Source organism: Hypanus sabinus, chromosome 19, assembly GCF_030144855.1.
Source record: "Hypanus sabinus isolate sHypSab1 chromosome 19, sHypSab1.hap1, whole genome shotgun sequence".
Lineage (NCBI taxonomy): Eukaryota > Metazoa > Chordata > Chondrichthyes > Myliobatiformes > Dasyatidae > Hypanus > Hypanus sabinus.
In genome coordinates, this window is record NC_082724.1 from 8,571,655 (window position 1) to 8,594,003 (window position 22,349).

Below are 22,349 nucleotides of genomic sequence, written 5' to 3' on the forward strand. Positions count from 1 at the left end.
TTCTTCTCCAATTCACCTAGGCAAGCTCCTCTCTTATGGCTCTGTAATTCCATTTATTCCATTGTGATACTGATATATGTGACTTAAACTTCTCCCCCTCAAATTGCAGTGTGAATTCAATCATATTATGATCACTGTCTCCTAAGGGTTCCTTTATGTTAAGCTCCCCAATAAGATCTGGGTGTGTATTACAAGCACCAGCTGCTCTAAAAAGCCATCTTGTAGGCACTCAACAAATTCTCTCTCTTGCAATCTGTCACCAACCTGATTTTCCCAATCCCCTTGTATATTGATGTTCTCCATTACAATAGTGACATTACAGTTACTACATGCCTTTTCCAGCTCCCTTTGCAATCTCAACCCCAAATCTTGGCTACTATTTGGAGGCTTAAATACGATTCCCATAATGTTTTTTTTACCCTTGCAGTTTTTTTTAACTCCACCCAAAGATTCACCTTTCTCTGACCCTACTGTCTAACGATGTAATTTCATCTCTTACCAAGAGAGTCACACCACTGCCTATGCCTTCCTGTTAAATTCCCAACTATAGCCTTCTTTCAGCCACAACTCACTGATGCCCACAATGTCATATCAACCAATCTCTAAATGTGCCATGATTCGTCCACTTTATTCCAAATGTTGTGTATTTAAATGCAGGACCTTCTCTCCTGCATTCTTCACCCTTTTTGAATTTTGTCTCTGTGTACAACTTAACTCTTTGCTCTGTCTGTATTTATTCTCAAACACTGGCTTGTCCTTCGTTACGTTCATGTTACACCCATCATTTACTTGTAAACCTGCCGGCTCATCCTCAGCTCATATGTTCCCATCCCTCTGCCATAAGGTGTTCAACTACAGACTGCTGCAACACTCAGACTCAGGGTCTTAGACTGGTTTTTATGTGGCTGTATTTTACTGATATCTTTTATATGCTATATGCACCTTGTGCTGTGAAACTGTACAGTACTGTGTTTTGCACCTTGGCGCCAAAGTAACACTTTCATTCGGCTGTATTCATGTATAGTTGAATGACAATTAAACTTGAACTTGCAACTTACAGTGTAACCTCTACTTCTGCACTCTACAGCATTGAACATATTTGGAGTTTGCAGTATGGGCCAATTGCTCAGTGTAACACTAAATGCTTATTCTAAATTACACTCTACAAAAGTTCTCCACAGAATTTACAAAACTGTTTAGAAAAAAAAACACTGAGATTGCACTTGAACTGTGATGCAGCTGAGCTTAGTTTAAAAGAAGGTGGCCTTTCCAAGTGCAAGGTGGAGCTAGGACTTTACTCTCCGGAGAGAAGGAGGATGAGAGGAGACATGATAGAGGTATACAAGATATTAAGAGGTAGATACAGTGGACAGCCAGCACCTCTTCCCCAGGGCACCACTGCTCAATACAAGAGGATGTGGCTTTAAGGTAAGAGGACGAAAGTTCAAGGGGGATATTAGAGGAAAGTTTTTTTACTCAGAATGTTTGGTGTGTGGAATGCACTGCCTGAGTCAGTGGTGGAGGCAGATACACTAATGAAATTTAAGAGACTACTAGACAGGTATATGGAGGAATTTAAGGTGGAGGGTTATATGGGAGGCAGGGTTTAAGGGTCGGCACAACATTGTGGGTCGAATGGTCTGTAATGTGCTGTGTTGTTCTTTGAGGTGCTGAGAAACCCACCTGACAATCTGTGACTACCCGTGTGCACAATGAGACAGCAGCCTCATATCTATCAGTTCTATTCAAATCTAACAAGTTTTGATCAACTAGCAACTTTGTGCAGGAGCACCATCGAGAGTTCCCCGTGTGGCTGCATCATTGTGTGATATGAAGGTTGCGAGAAATCGGGCTGCAGAGGACAATGAAAACTGCTGAGAGGATCTCCGGGGTCTCCCTTCCCCTGCCACCACCCTATTTGTGACATTTACTGGAAGTGTTGTAGACAAAGCATTGCTGAGGATCCCTACCACCCATCCCACAATCTATTTGACCCACTACAGTCAAAAAGGAGATACTGAGGGATCAGGACTAAAAGCGCCAGACTGGGTAACAGCTTCTTCCCTCAGGCCGGGAGATGAATGAAAACCCTGCCACCACCGAGGTCTCGTCACTAGGACAACTAGTTGTTTACCGTTTACCTGTGCTGCGCACTACATGCACATCAAATTATATTTTATTAACTTACTTGTGGTAATATTTTGTTTTCTGTGCTGTGTGAGATAGATGTATTGTGGGTGCACTGTGGTCTGGAGGAACATTGTTTTATTTGTTTGTATATATGTACAGATTACAATAAACTTGAACTAGGTTCATGCAAATTACACATTAATCAGTATGTTCAAGAAGATCTTCTCTGATACCTTTTAGGCAATGATTTAAGTCCTACAGTTGTTGGTCTATCAAACGGGGACCACTACAGAGCAGCAATATTGGCAACTAATTTGTATTGTGAACAAAGTGCCCCTATGAATGCCCACAGAATTACTATCAGTTAGTAAGTTCAACCTTATTGTAATTCAACCATATACATGCATACTGTCAAATGAAACAAAGTTCTTCCAGACCAAGGTGCCCAAAACAGTACATACAATTCAAACACAGCACAAAGTAATATTATACCAAATAAATTAGCAAATAATATGGTGCATTTACGGCACAAGTTTAAAAAGTAAACAGTATAAAGCTCCTAGTGCTTCATATGTAAATGCATCCAGTAAAACCATGTCCCTAAGTATAATTTCCATACAAATGACTTCTTATAGATTTTTGAGTATACATTAATGTTCCATTAAACCTATTTTTCTAGTGTCATTCGCTGAAGAATGACAACTAATAACTAGGGCTGGCTCGTTCGCACTAGAGGCAAATACATTAAGAACAAGACATTAGGCTACTTTCACAGCCAGTCTCTAGCTAAAGAAATTCCTCATCTCCATTCTAAATGGACATTCTCTATTCTGAGATTACGTCCTCTAGTCATGGACTTCCCCCCTTCAACATTCAATGTGTTTCAATGAGATTCCACCATACCAACCCCCCACCCCCCGACAATTATTAACTAGTTTGATATTTCAGGGAAATTGCACCATTTAAGAGACATTAACCCAGGGGTTCACAACTTTTTTTTAGGCCAGGGGCCCGTAGACCCCAGGCTGGGAACCCCTGTATTAAACAGACTTCACTCACTAACTAGGCTGACATTCCAGGGAGCTCACACCTTTTGAGATACCATCGTCAAATGAGACGTTGAACACATCTCCTCTCGCAGATGGACAAAGATAAACAATATTATTTTGGTGAGTGTGAACATTCTCAAGGTGTCAATTATTAATATCACTGAGACAGATTTAGGCAATTCATTTTCTCCTGCTGCGTGTGGGTGCTTGCTGTGTATTAGACGGCTGCAGACTATTCTGGGACTATAACATGGAGTCTGATCACAACCGGTATTGGGTCAGTTGCACTTACCACATACTCATCTTCATACCCGTCCTCGTCAGCCTCTCCAGTGTTGGGATCACAGTCTTTAACAGTAAACTTTAGAGTACAGCTAAATGTACAGGCCACTGAAGGAGAAGGGTGAATAAAGGGTAAGTACAAATAGGAAGGGAAAAACGCCCTCCAAAATCCAGAGCATAGGAAATGCAAGCACTAAACATAAAAATCTTCTAATGTCAGCAGTATGTCATGTCCACCATTAACCTATCAGGTGGATGGTGATAGACATTTTCTTGATGGCCCTGGACATAATGGACCTTTTACCTCATACACTGTCAAATGGTGATCTTTGTTGTTGTATCAAAGATAAAAGTTGGAGGCAGATCAATAGAATCAAGTTACAGGACAATTCTGGCCTATTCAAATGAACAGGATGTCTCAGGTGTAGGAAGACACCCAGTATCAAGCACACTCTTTCTGATAGATCACAGTTAAGCCACTAGCTTGAATAGGCCTCAGCAATCTTTCACTGAGATCAAATGCTGCCTCAATCTCCAGTCATGAATTCTCAGTAAGTGAAGCCTGCTGGAAATAATGAATGGTGGGAACTCAGTATATAATGGTGGGCCTTATTGCAAAGCCATAATGATTCATGTTGACATTCAGTTTCAAAGCCCAGAGATTTCACTTAATATAGAAAAGGGTGCTATAGGAATTTGAGTCTCACAATAATGGTTTAATGAACATTATTGTGACAAACAGAAATCAAAAACACAGGAGGCAGCCATTGAGGTAGGGTAAAAGGGAAAGAAGCAGGGTGGGAAATGATCTGGCAAGAGAGCTTTACTCAAATCACAAACAAGAGAAAACCTGCAGATGCTGGAAATCCAAGCAACACACACAAAATGTTGGCGGAACTCAGCAGGCCAGGCAGCATCTATGGAAAAGAGTACAGTGGACATCCCAGCCTGAAACGTTGACAGTATTCTTTTCCATAGATGCTGGAGGAACTCAGCAGGCCAGGCAGCATTTTGTGTGTGTTTTATTCAAATCTTAGAACAGGACAGCTCTATACAATGATGTGCCATCCTTTTAACCTACTCCAAGATCAATCAAACCCTTGCCTCCCACATAAACCTCCATTTTTTCCCTTCCATGTGCCTATCCACAAGTCTTTTAAATTTTCCAAATGTATCACCACCCCAGCAGTATGTTCCACGCACCCACCATTCTCTGTGTAAAATATTTACCTCTGACATTCCTCCTATACTTTCCTCCAATTGCCTCAGCTCATAGAAAGTGCCTGTCACTATGCCTCTTATCATCTTGTACACCTCTATCTAGTTAGTCACCTTTCATCCCCCATTGTTCCCATCTTCATATGACCTACAATCTAATCCAGGCAGCATCTTGGTAAATTGTGGGGTGGGGGAGTTAAATTCCTAGAGATTGAATTTCTATTTGTATTCAAAGATAATTTCTGTGCAACCCCATGGAAATACAACAGAAAAGGTTATTTTGAACACAAGTGCTTTGCACACAAAACCACTTTTTCATGGCATCAACTATCTTTCTCACTAGTTCCAAAAACCCTGAATCAGACCCATCCACAGAAATTGCTGATCTTCAAACTGGCATAGAGGTGGGGATATGGGTACGTACACACTCAAGTTAGGCAAGCTTTAAAAATGCTTTCATGTTAAAAAAAAAACACTTAACTTGCCAAGAAATTGACTAGTGTACACACCAACAAATAAATGAAAAGGTTTAGTTTTGTATATGAATTAATTTCTCTGAAACATTTTCTCAGCTAAAGACATCCTAGTGCTATTTTTTTTGTTATGGAGAGCCCACTTTCAACACACTGAGGGTCTACGTTCTTCAATGCATCATCATCAAGAAATGTGTTGCAATGGAAAATGTCTGTACTCCAGATTGCTAATATCTGATTGCTCTGGTTCATGGAAGATTTTTACATCTTTGATTATGCCAAGGAATTTTTGGAAAAACTCAAAACTATACTGAACCAGCTGAATTTTGAGTGGATTTTTGGTGCCAAATGCAGAAACCATCTCAAAAGGATGAACAAGCCACCGTGACACACAACCTACCACGTAGCTGTAAGACTTTGCTCACCTGCTGTTGGATCATCTTCAGGCAACATCACCAGTGTGTAACAGATGCCTGCCTGGTTATAAGGTAAGCTCGCTGCTGGAATACAACACACCACTTCATAACCTTCTGTGGGATCCATCTGCACTGTGACATTCTCCAGGATCTGATCATTTAGAGTATTTGTACAGTCAAACTGAAACCAGATAAAAATTATTTTAAACACACAGTAAAATTGTCACCTCATTGCACAGCTACAGGAACCGTGTTAGAGATTTACAGTCCACACCCCTTTCAATATGGTCCTCAGCTCTGTATGGTAAGGGGATTTTAAATGAGATGCTCTTTTCTTAAATTCTTGTTTCCAGCAAAGAGAGTCAAAGCAGATCACGTTAACCTAAACTCCACAGTGAAAGGCCCCTCATACAATGCAAAACGCTATAATATTTTGTCATTTCTTATCTAGGGAAAATAAAACTCACCTCCACTGATTCACTACCTAAGTAATTAGGACCAAATGAACAGATGAATGTAGATAAAAAAAACACAAAATGCTGGCAGAACTCAGCACTCCTGATGAAGGGTTTCGGCCCGAAACGTCATTATTACCTCCTCCCATAGATGCTGTCTGCCTGCTGAGTTCTGCCAGCATTTTGTGTTTTTTTTATTTATTTCCAGCATCTGCAGATTCACTTATGTTGCAGATGAATGTAGATCCCCGCTAATCAATGGTGGGAGAATGGGGTTGAGAGGGATAATAAATCTGACGTGATAAAATGGTGGGGCAGACTCAATGGGCTGAATAGCTTAATTCTGCTTGTGGGAATATGGCAACTCAACTCTGCATACCTCTCTACCCTCAGTAACCCGATACCACCGCTCTGCCCATGACCACAAGAAACGGCAGGGAGCTGTGGACACAGCTCAGCACATCACAGAAACCAGCCTCTCCTCTATGGTCTCTGTCTATACTTGTTGCTGTCTCGGAAAAGCAGCCGGCAGAATCAAAGACCGTATCCACCCTAGACATACTTTCTTCTCTACCTCGCATTGAGCAGAAGATACGAAAGTTTGAAAGCACGTACTACCAGACTCAAGGACGGCTTCGACCCCTCTGCTATAAGACAACTGAACAGTCACCTAGTACAACGAGATGAATTCTTGACTCGATGTCTTATTGTTTGCCTGCAGTGCACTTTCACTGTAACCAACTGTTTATTCTCCATCAGCACACTGTGTTAGTATGGTAGTCAGCACAACACTTACAGTGCAGGTAACCCAGGTTCAATTCCCACTGCCGAGTTTCCATGTTCTCCCCGTGACCAAGTGGGTTTCCTCTGGGTGCTCTGGTCTCCTCCCACAGTACCGGCTAGTAGGTTAATTGGTCATTGTAAATTGTCTCATGATTAGGCTAGGGTTAAATTAAGGGACTGCTGGACAATGCAGCTCAAAAGGCAGGAAGGGCCCATTCTGAACTGCATCTCAATAAATAAGTAGATTTGTACGAACAGTAGTTCAGTAAATCACAGGAGCTGAATTAGGATATTCAGCCATTGAGGCCGTTCTGACATTCAATCATAGCTGATTTATTTCCCTTCTCAATCCCATTCTGCCTTCTCACCGCAACCTTTGAAACCCTTGCAGCTTTTTACTGTACCTCAGTACATGTGACAATACTAAACTTTATTATCTTATCTTGAACCAGGCCCACATGTAGAACTATCTATACAAGATGCTAGAGATTGAACTATTTCACCAAGTGCATCACTAGATGATACCTCACTCTGCCTTAAAAAATACTCAAAATCTCTGCTTCCATTGTGTTTTGAGGAAAAGAGAGTCAAGGATTCGCAATCATCAGAAAACCTCAATTCGCCTTGTATCTGCTTTAAACAACATTCCCCTTGCTTTTAAATAGTGACCCTTTGTTCTAGATTCATCCATAGGAGGAAGCATCCTTTTCATAACCAACTTGATAAGATATCTGGGGATTTTGTACCCTTTAATGCGAGTCAGGAAGCTGCCTTGTGGCCAATGGCACTCAGTCTTGTGTCTGCATGTTTGTGCATCATCCATGGCTCAGCAGGCAGCAATCCCATTACTGGAACAAAGGGATGTGGATCACGTTGGGCACAATCCAAGCTGCACTGGCCAGTGCCAATACTATCAGAGTTGCTCATTTAAGATTGAGATACGAAGCTGGGTTCCTGACTGCAACCTCAGATGGCACTAAGTATCTTATGGCATTATTTCAAAGAACAGTTATTTATCCCAACAGACAGAGTCTTTGTGCTTGTGGTTTTGTGTTGTGCCAAACAGGCTGCTGTGTTTTCTGTATTACAGGTTATATGGAACACAGAACATTACTGCATAGTACAGGCCCTTCAGCCCACAATATTGTGCTGATCCATTAACCTACCCTAAGATACCCTTCCCTCCTACAAAACCCTCCATTTTTCTATCATTCATGTGCCCATTTACCTATAAGCTCACACTGGTGGCTAACGAAACAAGGAAAACACTAAATACTTCCTTAATCTCACTTTTTCTGGCAAACAATCATCACAACTAATCATCTGTAACTTCCCTTTGGACTTGGAGGCAATTCAGTGCGACAGAACTGAGGCAAAGTGAGGCAGTAAACCTGTTGCTTAGAGCGAGGGAGACCAAAGGTTGAACTGTCTTTTGCGGCATGCTGAATTGGAAAGATCAGGTACAAGCCGAAACGAGGCGGCGGGGTCCAGGCCCCAGAAGGCATCAAGGTAACTCACCTGAAACACAATGTGATTGACAAAAGTGTGCTTGGTACACCGGACAACATACTCTGTCTCAGATTCTGTGAGAGGGATGGGGTTGGATGAGGACTTGAAAAGTGCACCCAACTCCTTGAACTCTGGGACAGCAGAGAGTTGCTCTGAAATGGAAGACGACTGTCACTTGCACTGATGGTGGAAATTCTGAATCAACTTCTACAAGGGAAATTTCAATTATTGCTGGGTTAAACTGTCCCTACCTTGGAAAATGTCCTGTCTGCTTGAGGCCACTTTTTCTGGCACCTTCACTGAAGTTGCCGGGGTGATTTCTGGTGTAAAAAAATAAAACAGACAAAATCAAATCAAATTCAATGGAACAAAGGAGTGATATGCTGGGGGGGAGGGAGAAAGGGAAGGGAGACTGAAAAGAGGAGGAAAAGTACCTCCCATATACTTCCCAAGCTTTCAAAGCATTCTACGCTGCTTTTCCATGGGGCTCAAGCGGCAGCAGCATTTAACACAAGTTTTTATGTTGGTAGAGGTGGCGTTTATTTGATTAGTTTGAAAGATGCGGCTGGGAGGGGAATGAGGAGCGGAGAGTGATGGACCAGATTTCAAGGCTTTTTCCAATCACTTAACTTTCCTAAGTGTAGCTTCAGGGTAGAGAATAATTAAAACAACATAGAAGAAAAGCCTTTAATGCCATTGTTTCACTTTAGGAGAGTTGGGTGTTTTGTCGTTAAACCCCAATTATGAAAATAGAAATATTAGGCAGATGAGGATGACTAAAAGTCATCAAATGTTACTTCACTGACTCACCTAGACAGAAACAGTTTGCATTCTTACCCTGCCCCATGTTCATTTATCAAAAGGCATCAGGTATAATTCCAATTCCAGACTGCTTGGGTAAGGACCAGTCAATTGGGAACTAGGAACCAATAAAACAAGTAGAATGGCACAAATCAGCACTGTGCTGCAGAGAGTCTACCTACCAGACTTCTGTTCAGAGATGGGGGCCATAGATAATGGAACTGATTTCAGGTCGAAGGGTTTCTCAGACGGCTCCAGAGTGTAGTGGTGCAGAGCTCGCTCCAGGCCTGGAATGGACACTTGCAGGCCTGAACAAGAAATTACATTGTTCATCATGGTTTATACACAGTAAAACTCCAATAATTCAGCATTTTTAGGACTGACAGATCTCCCAGACAACTGATGTTATTCCTGCTAACACCACATCACAATTTAAATCCACTATTTTTAAGATGTTTCAAGATATTATAATAAATTTTCCAGTGAACCAGGCAAGTTCTGGGGTTGGTGGGAATGAGTTTCCCCCACTGGTTACAGGACAGGTTATGCTGTTTACAAGAGTTTATGGAAATTTCTTCACCCAGAGGATGGTGAACCTGCCCAATTATCTACCACAGAAGACAGTGGAGCCAAATCATAAAATATCTTCGAGAAGGAGAAAGTATCTTAAATGCTATGGAGATGACAGAATATGGGTATCAAAGTGGAAGGCAAGCCCTAACAGTATTGCTGGGCCAAATGGCCTAATCCTGGGGTGGCACAGTAGCGTAGCGGTTAGCGTAACACTATTACAGCGCCAGAAGATCAGGGTTCAATTCTTGTCACTGTCTGTAAAGAGCTTCTATGTTTTATCCATGACTATGATGGGTTCCTCCAATTTATTCCCACATTCCGAAGACGTACAGGTTAGGGTTGTTAAGTTGGCACCAGAAGCATGGCAACACTTGCGGGCTGCTCCAGCACAATCCTAGAACTGTGTTCGCTGTTCACACAAAGTATTTCACTGTGTTTTTTCAATGTACATAAGTCAAATAAAGTGTAGCTTCATCTTTCATCTCCTGCTCAGACTTTGTGAGGTTCTATTACAACAGAAGCAGGTTTATTATCACTGACATATGTCAAGAAATTAATTGTTTTGCAGCAGCATAGTTCAATACATAAAATATATAAGTTACGGTAAGAAATATAAAATTAATCAGTGCAAAAAAAAGCAAAATAGTGAGTTAGTATTCATGATCCATTTAGGAATTTGATGGCCGAAGGGAAAAAACTGTTCCTAAACCTGTCTTCTGGCTCCTGTACCTCCTCCCAGATGGTAATGATGACCAAGACAAAGCAGCTGTTGAAAATAAATTATACAAAGTGGCAGAGATTGAAGATGAAATCCCATTTTTCCCTGAGGTCTGTGGGTATTGAAGCACTTGGCATTAGCAGGAATGTGATTAGGGTGAGAACACTACAGCACAGAAACAGGCCCTTCAGCCTATCTAGTCCATGCCAAACTATTAACCTGCCTGGTCCCAGCAACCAGCACCCAGACCATAGCTCTTCAGATCCCTCCCACATATCCAAATTTCTCAATGTTCTTACCACACACACACACCATTCCCTGTGTAGGTTTTTGAATCTCTGTAGGCAATTCTGTTCCTGGCATTGGTGTTTCCATGCCAGGCTGTGACGTAACCAGTCAAGATATTCTTGACTACGTATCCATAGAAGTTTGCCAAAGTTTTAGGTGACAGGCCAATCTGCATAAACTTCTGAGTTCCTCCTTTGCACTATTGGCTTTGCAGGCTCAAGGACAGCTTCTACTCCAGTTATCAGACTCTTGAACAGACCTTTCATATACTGAGAAAAGAAGTCTGGGTCTCCCAAGTTACCTTGTCGTGGTATTTGCACTCTCACCACCTCGGGTGCCTATGACTTCACTAATTGTATGTATTGCACTGCACAGTGATGCTACAAAAATAGGCAACATAATTTTCTTACCATTGAGGATGTAGGCAGAGTTTAGAGCTTTCTGTTTCTGTTCCAAAACATGTAGATAGAAGGTGGCCCTATCTCGCACCTCATTGTCATCGTCCATCATGCACCTGTCGAGAGTACAGAGCTGCATCAGCAATCTGTCACCGGTAGCAAGACCTTCGCACCCAGTGCACGCAGAGTTAAGATTCTGGCAAGGCTTAGGTAGGAAGAGTTCAGATTTACTTGCCCACCTCAGCAAGTTTTTAGGAGCTGGGCAGAAAGTGGTAGCACTTTCAGTAACTTACAAACATAAGAGGAACAATTTGCAGGATAACAGAGAATCAAACTGAATACGCACCCTTCACTGGGTCAGCACTGGGATAATCGACTAAATGATCTTTTGTGCTGAGTTTGTCAATGAAATAATACCTTCCCCCAAATGGTTCAGGAACAAGTTACCAGGCCAGATTTCAAGTTGGATGAGAGCTCCCATATAAAAATAAATACCATATGAAAATTATTACAAAAATTACATCTAGTACCCTTTAGCAATATGTCCTTCTTAATAAACATTACAACCATATCAAGGCAGCACATGAAAGTAATTCAAATAAATGGGAGATTGAATACAGAACCTAGTGTCTGGGGGTCTATAAATGGTCTGTTAGAAAGTGTAAAGCACTTAAAATCTTGAAGATTGACAGTGAGGTGAGAACAAGTTCATTATATAATTTACAACAGTAAGTACGTATACCATCAAATGAAACAACATCCCCAGTTGCTTCATAAGTGATGAAACATGAATGGTGATCAAGTAGAGTGAAGTTCCAAAAAAACAACTTTAACTTTAAGCCTTCTCTCTGCCTGTACATGAATCAGCATGTTTCTGCACCGGCTTACTCAATTAAGCAACCTTCACCCAAACTGAAATGCCAATCAAGACAGTTACAGCAGTTCTATTCTCTGGAGAAGTTTGCGATCAATCTCTGCGTCAAAATCCTTATTTCTCAAATGGCTGGTATCATTAACCCTTCCCAACTTTACAGCTGTGGTACATCATGAATCTGCTAAAATGCTGTCCGATTAGATTCCCACTTGCTAAAGCATATTGCAGAGATGTTTATTCACCTGTATCTGTGTCTTTACCTGTGCCACTTCGCAAGAAGAGCTCTCAATTAGTCACAGTCACTTTTCCCACTGTTCCCTCACCACTTATTCAATTTCCTGTTGAACTGTGTTATTGAATCTACACTCAGTAGTCACTTTCTGAGGTAAACCTGTACAGCTGCTTATTATTGCAAGTGTCTAATCAGTCAATCCTGTGGCAGCAACCTAACCCATGCCAACATGGTCAAGAGATCAGCTCAGACCAAACATCAGAATGGGGAAGAACTGTGATCCAACTCACTTTGACCTTGGAATGATTTGGAATGGATTTTGAGTATCTCCGAAACTGACCTGGGATTTTCACACACAACAGTCTCTTGAGTTATAGAGAACAGTGTAGTGAGTGGAAGTTCTGTGGTGAAAACGCCTTGTTAATGAAAGAAGAGAATGAATTTCAGCTGTTCAAGCTGACAAGACGGAGATAGCAACTCTAATAACCTCACATTATAATAGTGTTATGCAGAAGAGCATCTGTGAAAACACATCAAACCCTGAAGTGGATGGGCTATGAACATACACTCAGTGGCCACCTTATGAGGTACAGGAGGTACTAACAAAACAGATAGAGGGTATTAGTGTATGTTCACTACCTTTTCCAAGTAGTGTGGTCCAGATGATTATAACTGATTGCATTGAAGAAATACTCATTTACATGCCACCTCTGATGATGACCTTAAATCAGGGGTTCCCAACCTTTTTTATGCCATGGAGCCCTACCATCAACTAAGGGGTTCATGGACCCCAGGTTGGGACCTGCTGCCTTAAATCTATGTCTGGTGTTACTGATTCATCTGTTATGGATTGTAAAAGCTCTCTATGATTTTGAACACTAAGATCAAAACAATTCCTAACTTAATCTAACCTAATCTCAGTGCTAAGATCTAGTCTCACTGTTAACTGAAAAAGAATCAACCCTTTTCCTGCAATGATTCCTTCTGCCAGTCTCTACACATAACTTCTCTTGGTAAAGTAGCAGAGATCAGAACCAAACTCCTAGGTGAGAAACACCATACGAAGTACAGGGAATCCAAATGCCAGCTGATCACAGCAGGGGTAAACTGTAGCTAATCCCATGTTCATAGTAAATTTCAGTCCTGGTCATCTCGTTATAGGAAGCAAGTGGAAGCCTAGAGAGGATGCAGATGAGATTTGCAAGGGTGTTTTAGGGATTAAAGTTCATTCATTCATTATGTGCCTTGTCATATGACATGGGTGATCATTCTCTTGACCATGACTGTTTTTGGCAAAATTTTCTGTAGAAGTGGTTTTGCCAAAGCCTTCTTCTGGGCAGTGTCTTTACAAGACAGGTAACCCCAGCTATTGTCTATACTCCTCAAAGACTGTCTGCCTGGTGTCAGTGGTTGCATAACCAGGACTCAGGATGTGCAGCAGCTGCTCATACGACCATCCACCTCCTGTTCCCATGGCTTCATGTGACCCTGATTGGGGATTAGATTACATGCTTTATTAAGGCAGGCTGAGTGAGCTAGGGCTTTTCTCTTTAGAGCGAAGAAAGATAAGAGGTGACGATAGAGATGTACTTGATAGAAGTCGTAGATCAAGTGGACAGCCAGGGACTGGTTTTCCTAGGGCTAACACCAGGGGGCATATTTCTAAGGCAAATGGAGGAAAGTATAGGGAGGACCTCAGAGATAAGTTTTTACTTTAAACACACAGAGTGGTGAATGTGTGGAACACTGCCATGGGTGGTGGTAGAAGCAGATATGTTAGGCGCTTTTCAGAAATTCTTAGATAGGCAGATGGATGGTAGAACAATGGAGGGCTATCTAGAGGGAAGGCTTAGATCAGGGCTTCCCAACATTTTTAATGCCACAGACCAATATCATTAAGCAAGGGGCCTGTAAAACCCAGGTTAGGAATCCCTGGGCTAGATTGATATTAGAGTAGATTGCAAGGTCAGCATATCATGTGCTGAAAGGTCTGTACCATGCTGTCATGTTCTATTATTGCCCAAGGCAGATATATTGTAAAACTTGTAATCTTTTTTCATGATTTTAAATCCCAAGTCTGGCCGTGCAGGATTAAAATTATGCCAGAAAATATTATTGTACGCCAGCTAATGCAACAATATTGTCATCAGCAGTGGTTTGACACAGACATCAAGCCTTTTAAAAATGATTTCTGACACTGAGTTGAAAACACTTCATTAAAGTGGAACCTGGTGAAATTTAGCACCAATGAATCACGTAGAATCCTTGATATAAACAGACTGAATTTTAACCTCAAAAGATTTTATATCAATCAGTAACTCATACAGCATTGAGGTTTGATCGAGAGAACAATCAGACTTGCATTTATGAGCCTCTGGGACATCCCAAAGCACTTTATAGCCAGTGAACTGCTTTGAAATGTAGTGAAGTTTTGTACACAAGCAAATTCCCCACAGTATAAAAATATAACAAAGAATTTCTAATAAAAAACGTATTTAAGCCTATAGAATAAAGAGGGCTGCCATGCTTCACATAAAAGCATTGCGTGCAAAGCCTTTTCACAACATCAGTGGAAGTATTGGTTCAGAGTATGCAGCTGACTAAGTTTCCCCCAGAGTTAGATAACCCACTGGCTGATGCAAGGTTGTTCCTTCCAATAAATCTGATGGCACCGTTCCACAGCTGTTGGCATGGCAACAAATAACCAAGAGACCAAATATGGCAGGTCTCAATGAACCCAAGTAAAGGCGGCTAGCATTTTAAATATCAGCTTTCTCAATTTCCGGATGTCCCAAAGTGCTCTGCAGCCAATTAAATACATTGAAAGATGGTCACTGGTGTAACATAGAAAAAAGGCTGCAACTAAATCGGGCATCAGAAGATTGCACTAACAGAAAAACATGAACAGCCAAACTGTTTTTTTTAAATATACAAGAGATGGGTTGAGGGAGATTATATAATGGTCTGTTCACAGAAATAGCTTCGTAAAATGTATTATTATTTTTGCAATCCATAAGTAGTGCCAAACCTTTCTATTTGTTAAAAAAGGTTCAAGCCCTAGTTCTAGGACCCAAGCAACACACGCAAAACGCTGGAGGAACTCAGCAGGTCAAGTAGCATCCATGGAGAGGAATTAACAGCAGACAACATTTTGGACTAAGACGCTTCATCAGGATTCCTTTCCTTAGATGCTGCCTAACTGCTGAATTCCTTCAGCATCTTGAGTGTGCTCAAGATTTCCAGTGTCTGCAGAAACTCTTGCTTACATAATTAATCCTGCCAGCCAGTTTAGTGCAAGTGCTGCACATCTGGAGTCATCACATAATGGACAGAATGTTGATCCAATGTTCACTTGTCCATTCCACGCGAACATTGATGTAACGTGAAGAATGATGCATCTTGCACTTAAATTCTGATATAACAAATCCTGAATGTCCAAAACATTTATTTTCTACATCTTATTTTGCCTACGGTTTTTAAGTGGTTCATGACCCACCAACTACATCATGATACCCATAAGATTGAAGCTCTGATGTCACTTTTGGGGCCTTTTCAAAGCATTGCATCTAAAGAGAGCATTTCTGACAGTGCAGTACTCCCTCACAACTGCACGAGGGTCTGCTCAGATTCTCATTATCACCATATGCAGGGGAACAAAAACCAGCAACCTAACTGGTCTAATGGGAGGAATGTCAGTGAGTCCCTGGTGGGCAAAGGAAATGTTTCAAAGATAACTTCAAAATCAGCCTGAAGAAATCTAAATAATGAAAGACATAACACTCAATAGGTAGATCTGTTCAAGAGGGAACTGTGCTATGAGAATGACCTCCATTGTGCTGCAGAGAACAAGCGAGACTGAAGTTAAAGACCTAACCACAGCCACCACTTACTCTGAATCCTGGATGGGCCTCTCCTGTTCTGTGAGGGCCCACCAATTGACAACCCCTTAGGAGAACATCTTACTCGACTCGAATGATCGCACTATTACTAATGGGCAACATCAGTATTTCCTAACACCTGTAGTACACATTAAATAGTGATCCCAGATGCCTGGTTGCTATACGACTTCTTCAAACGCACCAATGTGCAAGGAATTCACTTGGAAAGGTGTCTGACAGCAGACCTTAGCTCCAGATGGAAGATCTTACAGCCAGTTGCTCTACAGCCATAACAGCGATCTCTGCCATTCACCATCTTACTTTACCAGAATCAGATTTAATACCAGCAGCATATGTTGTGAAATGTGTTGCTTTGCAGCAACAGTACAATGCAATACTTAGTAATAAAAACTATAAATTACAATAAGTATATACAAAATACGAATTTAAATGTAGTGCAAAAAGAGAGGGAAATAATACTGAGGAAGAGTTCAGGGGTTCATCATCCATTCAGAAATCTGATGGCAGAGGGGAAGGGTTGCTCCTGAAAAGTTGCATGTCTCTTTAGGCTCCTGTACCTTCTTGATGGTAGCAATGCGAAGAGGGCATGTCCTGAGTGATGGGGATCTTTAATGAAGGAATCAAATTAGTTATCTATCAAAATCTGTGATATGTTAATTCACGTGAACCTTTATTTAACTGACAAAAGTACAAAGAAAAGATTTTCAATAGTTTTACTGACCAACTTAATTGTATTTTGTAAATATACACAAATTTAGAATTTGATGGCTGCAACACACTCAACAAGTGTTGGGACAGAGGCATGTTTACCATTGTGTTACATCACCTTTCCTTTTAATAACACTTTTTAATCATTTTGGAACTGAGGATACTAATTGTAGTAGATTTGCAACTGGAAATTTTGTCCATTCTTGCTTGATACAAGACTTCAGCTGCTCAACAGTCCGTGGTCTCCGTTGTCTGATTCTCCTCTTCATGATGCGCCATACATTTTCAATAGGAGATAGATCTGGACTGGCAGCAGGCCAGTCAAGCACACGCACTCTGTGTCTACAAAGCCACGCTGTTGTAGCCCGTGCAGAATGTGGTCTGGCATTGTCCTGCTGAAATAAGCATGGACGTCCCGGGAAGAGATGTCGCCTTGATGGCAACATATGTCTCTCTAAAATCCTAATATACGCCTCAGAATCAATGATACCTTCACATACATGCAACTTACCCATGCTGTGGGCACTGATGCATCCCCATACCATCACAGGTGCTGGCTTTTGCATCTTACACTGATAGCAATCAGGATGGTCGTCTTCATCTTTGGCATGGAGAACTCGATGCCCGTTTTTTCTGAAAACTAGCTGAAATGTGGACTCATCTGACCACAGCACACGGTTCCACAGTCTTTCAGTCCATCTGAGATGAGCTCGGGCCCACAGAACTCGCCGGCGTTTCTGCATAGAGTTGATGTATGGCTTCCTCCTTGCGTAATACAGCTTCAAGTTGCATTTCTGGATGCAGTGACGGACTGTATTAAGTGACAATGGTTTTCCAAAGTACTCCCGAGCCCAGGTGGCTATAATTGTCACAGTAGCATGACGGTTTCTTAGGCAGTGCCGCCTGAGGGCTCAAAGATCACGCGCATTCAACAGTGGTTTCCGACCTTGCCCTTTACGCACTGAGATGCCTCTGAATTCTCTGAATCTTTTCACAATATTATGTACTGTAGATGTTGAAAAACCTAACTTCCCTGCAATCTTGCATTGGGAAATGTTCCTTTTGAACTGACTAACAATTCTCTCACGAATTTTGGCACAAAGGGGTGAGCCACAACCCATCCTTGCTTGCAGACTAAGCCTTTGATGGATGCTACTTTTATACCCTGTCATGATACCTCACCTGCTACCAATTAGCCTGCTTAATGTGGAGTCTTCCAAAATGGTGTTATTTGAATATTCTGTGCACTTTTCAATTTTATTTTAACTCTGTCCCAACTTTTGTTGAGTGTGTTGCAGCCATCAAATTCTAAATTTGTGTATATTTTCAAAATACAATTAAGTTGGTCAGTAAAACTATTGAAAATCTTTTCTTTGTCCTTTTCTCAGTTAAATAAGGGTTCACGTGAATTAACGTATCACAGATTTTTGTTCTTATTGCATTTTGGAAAATATCCCAACTTTTCTGGAAATAGGGTTTGTAAATGAAGCATTCTCTGAAGGTAAAAAACAATCTGCCCTCTACTTTTTTCCCTTCCTTTTAAGAGTTCAGACATGCTGGCAGACTATTCAATTGGACCTATCCTTCAATGAGGCATTTACCTGACTGAACATTTTCAATGTGAGAACCAGGTGACATATGTCAAACGTGAGGTATGAGCCTGAGGTGCAATGCAAATACACAGAGGGCAAGATGTTCCTGCCCCGATTCAAATCTTACTCTTGAGTCAAGTACATACTGTGGGCTGATCCACTGGTACTAGTGCTGAGGTTTAGTTATACTGTTGTGAGTGATCATTTATGGATGAAATATTAAATACAAACACACACAACATGCTGGAGGAATTCAGCAGGCGAGGCAGCTTTCATGGAGGGAATAAATTAAATGTTGACACCTTTTTTGTGCAAACTTAAAAGATCCTTTAGCACTTTCCAAGGAGCAGCACATTCTCCTGAATGTCAGCTTGCATTAATTTTCAACGAGTCCCTTAAAAGAGGGGAATCTGGCTATTTCATACATTTTATTCCTGCCTCGTCCTGCTTGGATGTCCTGACTCATTTATGAGGGATGATTGATAAGTTGTGGCCTAAGGTAGAAGGAGATGAGTTATTAATTTCAAACTTTCTGCATAATCACTCAAAAGTGTTAACCTGCATGTCCATGTAATGAGAGCTGTCTCCTTCTACCGTAAGCCACAAACTTATCAATCACCCATCTGTGGACACTTTCTGGAGGTCCAAGATCCATATGTTCCACGACAGCTGAAATGTGTAAATGCAGGAGGGGACAATGCTGAAAAATAAATGTGCGAGGTGTTCTAAAATTTACTCCTGCCCGAGGCCACGAATTTATCAATCACTCCTTGCATCTCCACAGTGATTTCATTTTAAAAATACATCGCTGGCTGAGAAACACTTTGAACATCGTTTGGTCAATAAAGATTCAACAGAACTACTAATACTTTTACCAAAGCTTCCTTTCAATCAACATACTTGCTTGTGAATGAACCAGACACACTATTTTCCCTTCCTTCCTGTTACACTGTTTTCCATCAGACAGAGATACTGTGAAGAACGATTGTTGATATCCTTTCTGCCCCATCTCCCCCCATCCCCCCAACGCTTACCTAAAAACACACCAGCTGAGCTCCACACACTTCATTCTGAACAGTCAGTCACATGGCAAACCATATAAGAAGAGGAGAGCACTGAGGGAATATGCTAAGTGAGTCACAGTTAAAGAGAAACCCTTTCATCAGCTTAAATATCTGTGAAGCTGACGCTGTATTTCTGAACACGATGCAAACTGTATCTTCAGGGAAAATAAATTGCATTGGAAAGTATATCTAGGCTCTGCAACCAAATACTCCCCTCTGTATGAGGAGAAAAATTATACTGGGGGGGAATTAAAAAGACAATAAGCTAAATATAGGGACTGGAACAGGACAGTCAATTCCACAAATTATGTCATCTTCAAACCTTTTTCTAAAAAAAAACATTGAGAGTAAATTTATGTATAGTTTTTCTTGAATTCTATTGTATTGCTTTATTTTTCCTGTAAATGTCTGCAAGAAAATGAATCCCAAGGCAGACAATGGTACATTGGTAATAAACTTACTTTGACACTAAGTAACATTGAAATGAGAGGATAATCTGAACCACGTACCTGCTCCCTGTAATACTAGACCTACAATGAGCACAAAACATTATACTGGGAGGATAATTTCCATTGTACAACTTACCTCTTCAGTAACACGCTTACACTGGGGAACATTTCATCATTCTGGGCTCCAAACTTCGCCAAAGCACTCACAGCAGCTGTAAAAATATAGAAAGAGACAAGGTGATAACTTTTAATGTTTGACTGTTGTGCAGTTTGAAGACAATTGAGTTTCAATGGGGCGAGGTTGTAGAGAAAGCAAAATGCTCCAGCTTCAGTTTCTGTCATAGGGAATCTGCTCACTCTCTCCCTTCAACACTCCCCACCCATCTCCCCTGAGCAGAGAATCTGCTCACTCTCCCCCAACACACATCCCCACCCCGAAGCAGGGAATCTGCTCACTCTCCTCCAACACTCCAACAAGCACCCCTACCCGAGCAGGGAATTTGCCCTCTCTTCCTCTCTCCCCCTGAGCAGGGAATCTGCCATTTCCCTACCCTGTGAAGCGGATCTGCCCTCTCTTCCCACTCCACCCACCATCCACACCCCCCAAATGAGAAGGGAATTTGCCCTCTCTTCCCAACTCCCCCCTTCACCCTGAACAGGGAATCTGCCCTCTTCCCCCCCCCCACCCCAAGCAGGGGATCTGCCCTCTCCCCCAATCCTCCCACCCCCAGGTGTTGAATCTACCCTCTTCCCCTCTTCCCCCAAACTCCACCCCTCCCCTGGTGGGGAAGCTGGCCCCCTACCTCCGAGCAGGGAAACTGCCCTTCCCCTGCCACCAGCGCACCCCCTCCACCCGAGCAGTGCAACTGCTCTCAAATGTCACTTCCAAGTTGGTTTTACATAACTAGATACAGGTTTACACCAGCAAGACCTCCTCCTGCTCTGTGTTGTAAATGTATTAAGGCCCGGGGCTGCTGGCTATTCAGACCTGCTCCTTTAAATTCCAACTTGATGGTTGTGGATATCCATCTGACACCGTGCAGCATGTCTGCAAGCCTGGCTGGATTACGCATTACAGCACAGCAGTCTCAGTAGATAAGTACCAGGTCAGAATGAAAGCATCATAAACTCATAAAGACATTCCGCCCATCGAGTCTGCTCTACATTCGATCATGACTGACTTATTTCCCCTCTCAACCACATTCTGCTGCCTTCTCCCACAATGTTTGACACTCTTAGTAATCAAGAACCTATCAACCTCTCCTTTAACTACACCAAAGGCAGCTTCCACAGCTGTCTGTGACCATGAATTCCAGATTCAACATCCTCTGGCTAAAGAAATTCTTCATTATCCCTGTTCTAATGGGACAGCTCTAAAGTTTCTTTACCCATCTTCTTGGCCACTCGCTATTCAAGGATTCAGCAGCAGAACATTTATACGTGCAACAGTGATTGGGACAGACTCAGGGGGGACTCACCGGCTCGGACCTCTTCGTTCTCCAGGATGACCCGGTTGTAGATGAAGCGAATGTACTTGGAGGGATTAGGAGTCCGAGCTCCTTCTCTCCCAAGCAGGTGAAGGATTCGAGTGGCAAGCACAGTGAACTCACAGTCCTCAATGAATTCACAGAGATGCGCCAGGCCTGTCTCCTTGCTCTCGGGATTGTCCTCGATGATGCAGATGATGCATTCCACAATGGCACGCTTGTACTCAAACCCACCCTGGGTGAAGGGGGAGGAAGAAACAGGTCAGAACGCACAGGCAGTCTGGGATTCCCACTGCTCTCGAGTCTAAAAGGAAGTCACAGCAGCTGGGAGCTTCGTGGATACTGCCGCATCTAGTTATATTCTCAGTTAATCTACTTAGTTGAGCTAATTTGAGATAAATAAATGAATCTGAATCTAATTTAGGCAGGGCTGCACAGGGAGAGAGATTTCGAATTTGTATTGCTTCAACATTGCTAAACCGTATGTGCAAAATAAGGAGTAAACTGAAATATTGTTTAAAATACTGGAATTTAAATAGTTAAGAACATAAAATATTCACTTGGCCCATCACAACAGTGCCATCCCTTCAATTGGAGATATTCATCCTAATCTCATTTACCCATTAAGATTCTTTTTTAGCCTCATGAGGGTGTATATTAAATTCCTCAGTGATCATTTTAAATAATTTTAAATTCCTTTTAAACCAGAAAAGAGAAAAATTCCATTTAATACTAAGTGCCAGCCATTATATGAGGCAATTTTCATCTTGAAGGACTTATTAACTTCTTATGAACACAAGAGATTCTGAAAATGCTGGAAAGCCAGAAATACAAACATTTTTCACTCTTATTCACTTCTTTCAACCATTTTCCCCTCAAGTTCCTTGAAAATAGGCCAAACACCAGCATATCAGCAGCCTTCTGCCAGCAATGTGTTGCTCAAGGCACAGG

The 22,349-nt window shown here is 41.7% G+C and overlaps 1 protein-coding gene across 2 annotated transcripts in view; it reads right to left on the bottom strand.

The window, feature by feature from the left end:
- The window catches only part of copg2 (COPI coat complex subunit gamma 2), a 113,330-nt gene that overhangs the window by 4,807 nt on the left and 86,174 nt on the right, over window positions 1-22,349 (bottom strand). For both annotated transcript variants that reach the window (XM_059943962.1, XM_059943961.1), the window contains exons 14-21: window positions 21,390-21,633; window positions 20,048-20,123; window positions 11,106-11,209; window positions 9,299-9,424; window positions 8,567-8,635; window positions 8,325-8,467; window positions 5,578-5,749; window positions 3,472-3,569 (exon numbers count right to left, since the gene is read on the bottom strand). In XM_059943962.1, coding sequence (XP_059799945.1) covers window positions 3,472-3,569; window positions 5,578-5,749; window positions 8,325-8,467; window positions 8,567-8,635; window positions 9,299-9,424; window positions 11,106-11,209; window positions 20,048-20,123; window positions 21,390-21,633 — 1,032 coding nt within the window. The remainder of the gene's footprint in view (window positions 1-3,471; window positions 3,570-5,577; window positions 5,750-8,324; window positions 8,468-8,566; window positions 8,636-9,298; window positions 9,425-11,105; window positions 11,210-20,047; window positions 20,124-21,389; window positions 21,634-22,349) is intronic.